Source organism: Sapajus apella, unplaced genomic scaffold (genome assembly GCF_009761245.1).
Source record: "Sapajus apella isolate SASKATOON/1434 unplaced genomic scaffold, GSC_monkey_1.0 scaffold137, whole genome shotgun sequence".
NCBI classification, from domain to species: Eukaryota; Metazoa; Chordata; class Mammalia; order Primates; family Cebidae; genus Sapajus; species Sapajus apella.
The window spans coordinates 1,189,934-1,202,092 of NW_022437077.1; the positions used below are offsets into that span (position 1 = coordinate 1,189,934).

General features: G+C 49.6%; 1 protein-coding gene across 5 annotated transcripts; it reads right to left on the reverse strand.

Annotated features, from left to right (window-relative positions):
- Positions 1-247: 247 nt before the first annotated feature.
- Positions 248-10,812, reverse strand: CD40 (CD40 molecule). 5 transcript variants are annotated; one of them, XM_032263554.1, is made up of 9 exons: positions 10,674-10,812; positions 7,180-7,258; positions 6,717-6,842; positions 6,323-6,469; positions 5,864-5,957; positions 3,039-3,100; positions 1,638-1,724; positions 1,509-1,540; positions 248-992 (listed from the first exon to the last, which is right to left on the reverse strand). In XM_032263554.1, exons 1-9 carry the CDS (start codon positions 10,722-10,724, stop codon positions 846-848), a joined length of 825 nt encoding a protein of 274 aa, XP_032119445.1. In that variant the 5' UTR covers positions 10,725-10,812; the 3' UTR covers positions 248-845. The 5 variants fall into 5 exon arrangements, with proteins under 5 accessions (XP_032119445.1, XP_032119444.1, XP_032119447.1 ...); XM_032263553.1 differs by having other exon boundaries at positions 279-995; positions 1,512-1,540; XM_032263556.1 differs by lacking the exon at positions 3,039-3,100 and having other exon boundaries at positions 279-995; positions 1,512-1,540.
- Between the last annotated feature and the right edge of the window lie 1,347 nt (positions 10,813-12,159).

Sequence of the window (12,159 nt, forward strand, 5' to 3'; positions counted from 1 at the left end):
TGTCACCCAACATGTTCGCCCCCGTTTTTCTTTTTACATGTTTGATGATTTTTTAAATTACATAAGCATTACGTGAATTCACTCTACTTTTGGGAAAAAAATGAAGCATTATGGGAAAGCCAAATCTCCCTTTAACCAACCCTCCCCCAGCCCCTTCTTCCCAACCCAGACGTCACCACTCTTCGAGGTGTGGGTTTTCTGTGTATCCTTCCAGAACCCTTGTTATACCAATATATGATGTATATTATATTTATACATAGATCCATAGGCAACATACGTACATAAAAGCATGTACCTTTTTTTTAAAGGTTTCATACCCATCATTCAGCAACACACTTTTTTCCTTACTCGACAGTGTTTTTGAGATTCTGTTGTATAAATATATTCCAATTTTATTTAGCCAGTTTCCCACTGATGGACAGTTAAGCAGCATCCAGTTGTTTACTACCACAAACAACGCTGCAGTGGGCATCCATGTATGGCTTCCTGGGTGCAGGGAAGCCACCATGATGCCTCTCAGGGCACCAAACTGCTGGATCGGAAGTTCTGGTGGATATTACTGTATCACAGCCCCTTCCACCACCACCAAAGTTCTGCCTCTGTCTTTAATACAAGTTGGGAGACTGGATGGGCTCGAGGGATGAAGTGAGAGGTTCTTCAAGGCGAACTGTTTCTGCATCTGCTGTTAAGTCTCCTATCTCAACCGGCAGGGGTGCAAGCAGGAGGGAGGAGCTGTGCCCAGTCAGTGCCAGTCCCTCACCCTCATGCCACAGCAGCAGTAGCACCAGGCTCTCTGGCCAGGTGCCTGTTTGCCCACATGGCCACACTCCTGGGTGCGTCCAGCTTCACTGTCTCTCCTGCACTGAGATGCGACTCTCTTTACCATCCTCCTGGGCAACCGGTTGACATCCATGTAAAGTCTCCTGCACTGGAGGGGTAGGGTTGGGGCCAGGAAGATCGTCTATCTCCTGGGGAATCTGCTTGGTGCAGGGGGCCTGGGGAGGCAAGATGTGAGGTCACCCCAGCAACAGGGGCAGCTGTGCCTCTGAGGAGCCCCTCCCTGGGAAGTGGATCCCCTCCCTGAGCTCTTCCCCCTTTCCCAGATGGCGGGTCAGTGCCAATTCCTCAGGTACCTCCTGCCCCCTGCTGGCCACACCACGGGTGAGGAGGAGCTTCCAGAGTGGGAGTCAGTGAGCTTACGAGGCTGCCACATTTGCTCCCACCCATCTGACCTAGCCCCAAGACCCAAAGACGCAGCTCCCCACGTGTTGAATGCCAGGAAAGGCGTGGAGAACAGCCAGTGTTAGGCTCTGCCAGGGGTACCAGGGGCAGTTTTGCGGGGATTGAGCTCTGGATGGAAGGAGCATGGTGGGTGGGGGTGAGAGTCCCCAATTCTGCTGCCACCCCCTGGCTGCAGGGACAGACTGAATCAGTTTTACTGCCCTATAGGCAACCATGAGGCCATTTTTCCAGTTTGCCAAAACTCTGTCCCGGTTCTCAGGGTGACCTACCTCATCCTGTGGCTTCCTGTCCACCTTTTCTAGAGAAAAAGAAAATGAAAGGGGAGTTGGAGAGGCCAGATCGGGAAACAGGTGGTCCCCCCCCCTTCCCCATCACCTCCCCACCTGGGGACTCACTGATAAAGACCAGCAGCAGGAGAATGGTAAACAGGATCCCCAAGATGATGGGGATCATCACCAGGAGTCTCAGCCGATTCTGGGGACCTGGAGAAATCAGGACTTCATCATGTACCCCCCCAACCTGTAGCTTCTCCCCACCCCAAACCTGCTGTGACATGTCAGACTCCAGAATCCTCGAGTGTCAGAGCTCATCTACATCAGAGGGTTCAAACCACAGCCCTTGGGGAAATGTGGCTGGCAGATGTCTTTAAAGGAACCAGAACGTTTTTTAATGTTTGGAAATATTTGCCGACATTTTTAAACTGGGAGATCACCTATTAAAACTAGACATCTGATTTATCTTACAAACTGGGAAGATCAGATTTCAGTGGGCAGCCTCCCCACCTGGGAATCATCAGCAAGAAGCAAGTGGCAGCGGTGGCTGTCACCACCTGCTTACCACGCTCCCCATCACTCCCTGCTCTCTGCCCAGTGCTGAAGTCTAGCATGATTCATGTCTGCATGTTGCTTTTGGTATAGAAGAGTGGAGGGGAAAGGTAAAATATTTCTCGTGCCTAGTTTTTTTTTCTAAGTAGGAAAATAAAAGAAAGACCAAAAGGCAGGGCAGCAACTAGGGTGAGGCGAAGGATGAAATTGTTTCCGGACAAAATTGAAAAGGATGACCAAAAAACTCAGGCATCAGGATAAGTACTCTTTTCATGCCATATTTTGGAAATCATCAGGCAGACACCAAGTCAGCAAACTACGGCCTGCAGGCTGGCTGCCTATTCGTTTTATTGGAACCAGAGCCAGGATTAGGGTGGGGCAAGTGAGGCAGAGTCGTGCAAACACAGGGTCGGATCCTGTTCTTTATTTAAAATGTTGCTATCTTGCTCATCATGGATTTCTTTGCATTAATTTTTATTTTTAAAAATATTGCATCAAAATGAATCTACCAATAAATAATTTAAAAAATGAATCTACGTTGATTATTACACTTTTAAGGCACTTTCTTAAATATTGTGCCCAAGGGCAAGTGCCTTGCTTACCTCATTCTAGTCCCAGCCCTAGGAAAAGGAAAGTAAATTTTAAGAGAAAGCAAAGAGAATATTTTTCTTACCCCTGACCTTTTTCACTGATTAACCTTATCTGATCTGTGCTGTAGGCCAAACTTCTCCCTCTAAAATCAAAATCTACTAAGGGAAGTGCTGTTATCCCATTTTGCAGATGAAGAAACTGAGTCTAAGAGAGGAGAAGTGATTTGTGCAGGTTCCCAAGATAAGTGGCAGAGCTGTGATACCACACCCCCAAACTGCCTCCCCTCCCCCTTTTCCCATCCAGTGTCCCTGTGTGCTTCAGTCTCCCCCTTCAGCTCCCACCTTCCTAGGCTGTCTCTGGGGCCCATTTTCCAGGACTCACCACAGACAGCATCAGTCTTGTCTGTTCCTGCCTGTTGCTCAGCCAGGCCTTTGGTCTCACACCTACACACAGACATGTGCACAAATGCACGCACACACACACACACACACACACACACACACAAAGGGAGGGAGAGAGAGAGAGAGAGACAGAGATTAAGTTTCCCCAAGCATAACATTTCCAACTCTAGAGCGAGTCAACAATCAACAAATCCAGGTTCACTGAGCACACAGTATGTGCCACATCCTATGCCGGTTCTTATAGGAATGACACAGACTCTGTTTTCACAAACTTAAAAGTGCAGAGAAAAGATTATTGCACATCTTGAAGGAGTAATAAATAGGGGAGCCTATAATGAGTGCCAAGCTTTGTGATATAGGTAGGCTAAAGTGAGATGGGAATGGTTCACAGGAGGCAGAATCCACCATGGCTGGAATGGAGAGATGATGAGTTCAGTTTAAGACAGGGTTACTCAATCTCAGCACCAGTGACATTTGGGCTGGATCATTCTTTGGGGGCGGGGGGGGCTGCCCTATGTATTGCAGATGTTCAGCAGCATCCCTGGCCTCTATCTGTCAGATCCCTGTAGCATCCCCCTCTCCATTTGTGATAAAAGAAATGTGTCCAGACATTGGCAAACGTTCCACAGGGAGCCCCCTGTTGAGAACCTCCCCTTTAAGGGTCTTCCAGAAAGATTTCCCTGCAGACAAAAGACCTAAGTGGGCCAGCTACGTAGGACGATGTGATTTGGGGAAATCAGGCAGGTGGCATGCAGGATGGTGTTAGGGAACCAAGGAAAATTGGGTCTTTAGAACCAGATCACTGGCAGGTGTGACATTTTTGACTGGATTCACCTGGTCAATCTCAACAGCATCCAACCAGAGGACTTCACTAGTGAGAGGATTCAGCTGCTCAGAGAGCTCAGAGGCGGAGAAAATTACAGACAAGTGGCCAGCTAGGAGGCACAGCAAGCATCTAGATATGAGATGATGAAGACCTGGCCCAGGGTGGCCCCAGGAGGAGTGGAGCAGGACGGACACAGGACATTGCAAAGGATAAGTCATCTAAGGTAGGAGAAGAAGAGAGACGCTTTGAAGAAAGCAAGTCTTACATGAGTAGGGCATTCAGTTTACAACACGCTTTACATGTCTTTAGCTCAAGCCTTGTGAAATGACAGTCATTCCCATTTTCCAGATGAGGACACTGAGGCTCAGTGAGGCTCACACACTTACTGAGCTGTAATCAGATTTGAAAGCCAGTGCACTGATTCTATTAATACTATACCACTAGTGCCTCCAGTAGTCGGTCAACATTTATCAGTAAAAATTTATGCAGCACCTATTATGCATGAGGTACTGTTCTAGGTATAGGGAATGTATCAGTGAAAAAAAAAAAAAAAAAAACACGCCATGTCTCTACATTTAAGGAATTTGCAATCTTCTAGGGAAAGGCTGACAGTTAACAAATAAAGTGTATATGATATACTCCTATTTGTGCAAAAGTAAAAGGAGGGAGATTGTGTGTGTGTGTGTGTGTGTGTGTGTGTGTGTGTGTATTGGTTTATTTATATTAGAATCTCTGGAAGGGTATGCAAGGAACAATGGCTCCCTCCAGAGAGAACTGGGAGGCTAAGGGGCAGGGATGGGAAAAAGACATCGAGACATCACTTAGGATCTTGTATTCTTTCTGTCCCATGTGTCTATCTTGCCCATTTTTTTAAATGAAAAGCAAAAAGTCAATGGGGCAGGTGTTTGTTTTTTGAGACAGAGTGTCGCTCTACTGCCTAGGCTGAAGTGCGGTAGCACGATCTCGGCTCACTGCAACCTCCACCTCCCAAGTTCAAGCAATTCTGCTGCCTCAGCTTCCTGAGTAGCTGGGATTACAGGTGTCCACCACCACACGCAGCTAATTTTTTTGTATTTGGTAGAGATGGTATTTCACCATGTTGACCTGGCTGTTCTTGAACTCCTGACCTCAAGTGATCCATCCACCTCAGCCTCCCAAAGTGCTGGGAATACAGATGTGACCCATCGCAGCTGGCCTGGGGCAGGTGTTTAAGGTATGCCAGGCAGATGAGCTTGATGGAAGAGAATGAACAGTGTGCTCAGAGGATTGCCAAGTAGCATGCAGGGAAGAGATCAGGAAATGCAGCAGGAAGGGCAGGTGTCATGCTAAGAAGCCTGGGTTCCAACAGAGACACAGGAACCACCTCAAATAGGAGAGTGTCATGATCTGAAAGAAACTGTAGAATGCTCACGTTGGCAAGACGATGGAGAGAGAGCCAGCTGAGGGGAGAGGCCAGAGGCAGGGAGGCCAGGAAGCAGCAAAGGCATCACCCAGACCACAGTGATAAGGTCCAAACTAAAGCGACAGTGGAGATGGTGAGTTCCCAAAACATGCAGACAGCCAGAGGGCAGGATCTGGTGCAGGTTTGGTGTTAGAGGTAAGACAGGGAGGCCCTCAGGGTGAGCACCCAGAACCCAGAAAGCCCTAGAAAGTCAGGTAAGCTGAAAGCAAGAGGAGGAAAACTGAGGAGAAGCAGGAGGGGTAGAAGGAAAGCTAAGAGAAGTGTCCTAATACCCCCAAGATGTGAGGCTTTCATGAAGCAAGAGATCACCAGTGTCTATTACCTCTAAAAGAGAGCAGGCAAGTAAAATGTAGACATGTGCCCATCTGGTTGGCCATGAGGCCACTCTGCAGATGCTTCACAAGTGCATGAGTATGTGTGGACCTCTGGGAGTGAGTACAGGACAGGTGGCTGGAGAGAACGGAGGTAGCTCCATGCCATTCTTAGAGCAGGAAACACAAGGGATGAGAGCTTATACCTTGTCCAAGGGCGACATTTTTCGAAAGCAGATGACACATTGGAGAAGGAGCCAACCGGGCAGGGCTCGCAGATGGTGTCAGAAACTCCTGTAGCTGGGAGTGGGTGGGGAGGGGGACATTAACCACCACAGTGGACCACCTGTCCAGCTCACAAGGGAGCCAGTGGCAGGACAGGCAGATCTCCTGCCTTGAGCACTCTTCCCCTGGTGTGGTGCTGTCCCCAGTAGCTGCAGTCCCCAGGAGGACTCTTCCCATTTCCCTTCAAAGACAGATGCCCATGGCAGGGGGCAGAATGAACAAGGTCCCATCTCCAGCTCACTCCAGTGGGGATGCAGACATAGGTTGGAGCCTCCACTTCCTCTGCCTCTGGAGCTAAGTGCCCAGTGCCCAGTCCCTCACCTTGGGCCCTAAGTTCCTCTGTCCCGCCTCCAAAACTGATTTCCAGTTGATCCACTTACCAATCTGCTTGACCCCAAAGCCAGGTGAGCATGAATGGTGCAGGACACAGCTCTCGCAGGCCTTGCTTGTACAGTGTCGGCCTTCTTTACAGACGCAAATGTTGTCTGTTACTGAAGTGCCCTCCTGCTGGACCCGAAGCCCTAGGTCTGAGCAGAGAAGGGCAGGAAGGATGGAAACTCCCTGCTGGGCCATGCTCTGAGCCCCACTCCCCATGTTGCCTGCCCTTTCTTCCTCAGACCCTCTTCCAAGTAGAGGTGGCAATCAAATCATTTAATGACCAGTACAACTCCAACTCCAACCAATCAGAGCAGACCCTGGCTACATACATTGGAATGGCTGCATCTGGAATATCAGCCCGGCTCCCAAATGTCCCTTTCCCAAAAGCCCACGCACTGGGGTCGCAGTATTTGTGCTGGTGGCAGTGTGTCTCTCTGTTCCAAGTGTCTAGGAATTCGCCTTTGCCACAAGGAAGGCATTGCGTTTCAGTGAACTCTGTGCAGTCATTCACCAGTTTCTGTCCTGGAAAACATCAGGAAATGAGGGAGAGCTCTGGCCAACTCCATGAGTCAGACATTAACCACACAATGATCAGGCCAGGCTTTAGGGTAGGGGATTCAAAGATGAAAGTCTTGGACCCTTTATAGTCAGGTGAGGAAGATGGAGGAGCTGGGATCCCTAGTCCAGGGTAGACAGAGGTTTACCTGGTAGAGAGGGAACCCAAAACATTCTGACAGTGAAGCAGGGCTGGGAAGTAGGTCGCTTCAGATTTAAGTTTACAGTTAACACATGAGGTCTGCGTCTGCCACCAAAGCAAGGGGGGGGGCTCCGTGATGGGGCTAGAAGGTTGGCATCTCACCTGGCTGGCACAAAGTACAGCACTGACTGTTTATTAGGTACTGTTTTTCTCTGCATGCAGTGGGTGGTTCTGGATGGACCTAAAAACAGAATTATGCAATTTGAAGGGATCTTGAAACTCCACTGCAGCCTCCTCGGCAGAAAGGTGAAAGTCACCCAGGAAAGAGGCTGCAAACTGAAGTGCAAGTCCAAACAGAAAGTGGAAACTGAATGATGTTTGGCTGTTTGTTTTCAAGTAAATTGCCAGCTGAGCTGATTATAATCTCACCCAGAGAATCATTCTGATATTTTACAAAGTGATGGCACTGGAAACTCACAATATTCTCTGAAGTGAACAGACCTCCTTTGGGCTTGATGCCTGAGTCATTCCTCTTCTCAAAGATCCCATAGTTCATGGGGACCCCAGCAGCTCCCCTAGAGTCCTGAAGCTGGCTGACTTCAGCTGGCCCAGTGCTGGGCCATGTTTAGCACTTGGCCTCTTCCTCCTATTCTTCTGCTTCTCTTCCTGCTTCTTTCCAAGACCCATCATGTTTTCTTCCTCTAACTCCTAATCTGCTCATCCAGCCCTTCCCTCATAAAATGCTAGACTGTAAAGCTGGAAGAATAAACTCCAACTCTTTCATTTTATAGAGAATTGAGACTGAGCACCAAAGAGGATGGTCACTTGCACAGAGTCTCACAGGGACAGTGACCGAATGAGAACTCAGGTCTCAATGCTCCCTCTCTCTATCAACTTGTTTCATCTGCACCATTTTACTACATCCAGGTACCATCCTTGCAATTAATTAATTCTTGTTAATTCCAATACTTTTATTTTATTTTGTTTTGTTTTATTTTTTGAGACAGGGTCTCTCTCCAGCACCCAGGCTGGAGTGCAGTGGCATGATCTCAGCCCACTGCAATCTCTGCCTCCCAGGTTCAAGCAATTCTCCAGCCTCAGCCTCCTGAGTAGCTGGGATTACAGGTGTGCACCACCATGCCTGGCTAATTTTTGTATTTTTAGTAGAAACAGGGTTTCATCATGTTGTCAGGCTGGTTTCGAACTCCTGACCTCAAGTGATCTAACTGCCTTAGCCTCCCAAAGTGCTAGGATTACAGGCATAAGCCACCATGCCTGGCCAATACATTTACTTTAAATGTAAACCTTACATTATCGCCAAGAGACAAGAACCAGTATCACTTCTCATAAATAAAAAGTAACCCTAAAAATAAATTTGGAAGAAACGAAACAAGATTATTAAACCCCAGCTGGTTGCTTTGCTTGCTGAAGACCCTCCACCCCAGGCCTGCTCTTTATTTTTGTTTTAAAAGGAGTATTAGCAAGGCTTTGAAAGTCATTAGCTCTATTCTAGCTCCAGAGACTTCCTCTTTGAAAAAAAATGAGAAGGATTTTTAAAAGAACTGTAAAGTGAGTCTGTGTTTAATTCTATGTCCATGTGCTCCTTCAAATCATCCCACCCTTTAGGAACAGCCAGGGAAAAGAACACAAGTTTGAGAGTCAGGCAGCTTTAGACTTCAGCCTTGATTTTGTAACACTAGCTATTTTGCTTCTCTTAGCCTCAGTTTCTCCATCTCTAAAATGGGAGTAATAATGCCTGCCCTGCAGGTTGGATTGTGAAGATAAGAAAGAATAGATATATATGGCCTGGCACAGTGTCTGGAACATAGTAGGTGCTCATTAAATGGCAATTTTAATCATCATTCATTTGTATCTGCTTACATGGCCAGCACCCTGGCTACTGGGCTGGCTGCCTAGGATCCTACCTAATTGGTGTCTCTCATTCAGTCTGGGTATCTCAGCAAATTACTCACAGAAACATGACTTATCCGAAATGGGGAAGGAAGTATAAAAGGCTACTGCCCCCCACCAGCTCATCACAAGACACCATTCTATGAATGTGGAGCTCCCCACCACACACCCAAAGATAGGAAAGTCCTTGATGCCATCTTCAAACACATGAGAAATAAAGCCCTCCTCTAAAAATCTGTCAATCCCCAGTTCTCACTCCCCATAGTTCTGGTTCTTCTGCCACAAAAGAGCTCAGGACCAGAGCTTGGAGAGTCTCACTATCTGAGAGGCAGGCTCAGGAATCAGGCAGATGTAGATTCACACCCAGGTTCTCCCATTACCCAGCTATGAGAACTTTGGCAAGACAAGCCCCCTTTCTGAGCCTCAATTTGCCCGTCTGTATAACGGGGGAGTTGTGAGAAATCAGGCCAAGAAAACATGCAGTGTTTGGCTCAGAGCCTGACATACAAGAAGCCCTCGGTAGATAGCCCCTCCCCTTGTTGTCACAGCCCAGCCTCTACCTGGAGCCGAAGTTGGGAGTTTTGAGGGCAGACTCTGCTCTTGAGAAGCAACTGAATCACACCCTTCACCCCACCTTCTCTGACTCTTCCTCCACTCCTCCTACAAGGGCCCTCCTTTACCTCTTTCCAGCTCCGCCCTCCCCCTCCTGCCTCCCTGCTCCCTGAGAGCCATTGCTTCAGGTGAAAGTGAAAGCTCTGGGACCAAAGTAGCCTCCCTATTCCCTCTCTTCCCTTGCTGCCGACCCCCCACGCCATGGGTCATTCTCACCCAGGCTTCAAGCGGGAATCTATAGCCCTCGAAAGTAGGGGGAGGCCAGAGGGGCTGGGACGAGGGGGCCAGGTACTTAGGGGATTCCCAGCCTCCAGAATGAGGAACTACAAAAATATATTTAAACAAAAAGTGAGTCAAGTGTAGGCTTCTGAAAATCCCGTAGACATGCTTGGTCGGCTCTGAGCCCTTCTGGTGCCTGGAGAAACCCTTGGTTTCTCCAGCCTTCTGACCACCAGCCCTGGTCACAGCTAACCAGAGCCCTGGTGTCCTAACCCTTTATTGGGTCCCATAAACTGTTCATCTCCCCCAGGGGTTCCCTATGTCATCTTAAATTCAGGAGAAAAAGGCACAGCCCTGGGGATTCCTCCTAAGTTGGAACACCCAAGATAGGGGTTCGGGGAGCGGGGGCGATATTAAAAGCTCCTTGCCTTCTCAAAAAAGCACCTGGGCCACTGCATCCCACAAGATGCCCTGGAAGAAGGCAGCCCCAGCTGGCAAGGAGATGATAACCACTCGCAGAGGCTGGCATCTGTCCATAGTAAGAAAGAGACAGGAAACTGGCCAGATCCGCCCCTTCCCTTGGTCCGCCTCACTTCCCGCCCTCTAAACCCCCTACCAGTCTCCGTGTGGCCAGCCTCTGAGGCTCCCAAAACCCATCCACGCCGTCTAGGCACGCTTGTGCAACCAGTGCCTCCTCTGAGCGGCCCCTTTGGACCACCCGGGACCCCAGCCCTGGAGAAGAGAGAGGCAGCCCACCCCATCCAGCCAGGAGCGCGGGCACCTTGCCCAGCTCCCACCCACCTTCCTGCCCCCACAAAAATCAGCCAAGAAGGTCTCTTCCCCGAAGTCTTGCTTCCCTTTTCTTCTCATTCCCCACTCCCAGATCCCATCGGGTCGGGGCAAAAACAACTCACAGAGGTCAGCAAGCAGCCCCAGAAGACACACTGCAGAGGCAGACGAAACATGGCGAGGTGAGACCCGGCGGCAGGACCACTGGGCGCCGGAGCGGGGCCTTGGCTAACTCCCCTGCCCCAGTCTTGGCCCCGCCCAGAAAAGGGGCGGGGTCTTCAAAGACCAATCGCGGTCCACCTGTAGGGGGCGGCCCCTAGCAATTCTCGGAGATGGGATTTACCCCAGGACCTTCCCAAAAGTCTAATTCCCCCGGGAGTTTAGGGACGCGTCTTGCTGGGTAGGGGAGGAGGCATGGTCCCAGAGAGCGCCCTTCTTCTTTGTCCCCAGGACCTACAAAGGCCAAGCCGAGGCGGGCTAGGAGCTAGCCTGCTTCCAGGGAACGGAGAGAGAGCCCATGGGTGCTGGGGACGGCCACAGGGACCTCACGGTTCTCCCCTCCCCGCCCCCTTCTCCGCTGCCTCTAGGTATCCTGGCAAAACCGAAAGAGTCTCCACTGTGGAGAGGCCTGAGGAAGTTCCCCCCACACCACCACGCAGAAAACGGGAAGGCCACAGCTGGAGTATGGGGAGGCGTTTCAAGGAAAAGAGTTTCCCAATAGAGTTTCACTCTCTTTCAAAGGAAATTCCCTCGTGGGGGTCGATGTCTCAATTTCCCATCCATCCATCCATGCATCCATGCGTCCTCACCTCATTCCCTTCCATCCTAGCTCCCACCCAGCACCTGGATACAGGCATTTATTAAGAGTGGGAGCCGGGAGCGGTGGCCCATGCATGTAATCCCGCACTTTAGGAGGCCGAAGCGGGCAGATCACTTGAGGTCAGGAGTTCGAGACCAGCCTGGCCAACGGTGAAACCCTGTCTCTACTAAAAATACAAAAATCATCTGGTTGTAGTAGCACTCACCTGTAATCCCAGCTACTCGGGAGGCTGAGGCAGGAGAATTGCCTGAACTGGGGAGGCGGAGGTTGAGGTGAGCCAAGATTGTGCCACTGCACTCCAGTCTGAGAGGCAGAGCAAGACTCTGTCTCAAAAAAAAGGGCGGGGGGGGAGCGGGCACGGTGGCTCACACCTGTAATCCAGCATATTGGGAGACCAAGAAAGGAGGATTTCTTGAGGTCAGGAGTTCAAGACCAGCCTGGGCAACATGGCGAAACCCCGTCTCTACAAAAAAAGGTGGTTTTTTTTTTTGTGTTTTGTTTTTTTGTTTTTCCATCTTCCCTCCCTCCCCCAAAAAAGTTTTAAAAATTAGCCAGGCAGGGTGGCAAACACCTGTAGTCCCAGCTACTCAGGAGGCTGAGGCAGGAGGATGGCTTGACCCCAGGAGGTTGAGGTTGCAGTGAGCCATGATTGAGCCACTGCACTCCAGCCTGGGCAACAGAGCAAAATCCCACCTCAAAAAAAAAAAAAATGCACCAGCCTTTTGTGGCATCATAAAACACTTTAAGAATGTTAGGAAATGTGGGGCCCTCTTGTTTTGCAGAAACACACA

What these genes read in the sequence shown, in the direction of transcription:
- CD40 (XM_032263554.1), bottom strand. Translation starts at nt 10,724, where the DNA reads ATGTTTCGTCTGCCTCTGCAGTGTGTCTTCTGGGGCTGCTTGCTGACC. An exon ending in GGGGCTGCTTGCTGACCTCT is followed by an intron (nt 7,259 to 10,673) that starts GTGAGTTGTTTT and finishes TTCTGTTTTTAG; the next exon opens with GTCCATCCAGAACCACCCAC. An exon ending in CTGTACTTTGTGCCAGCCAG is followed by an intron (nt 6,843 to 7,179) that starts GTGAGATGCCAA and finishes GATGTTTTCCAG; the next exon opens with GACAGAAACTGGTGAATGAC.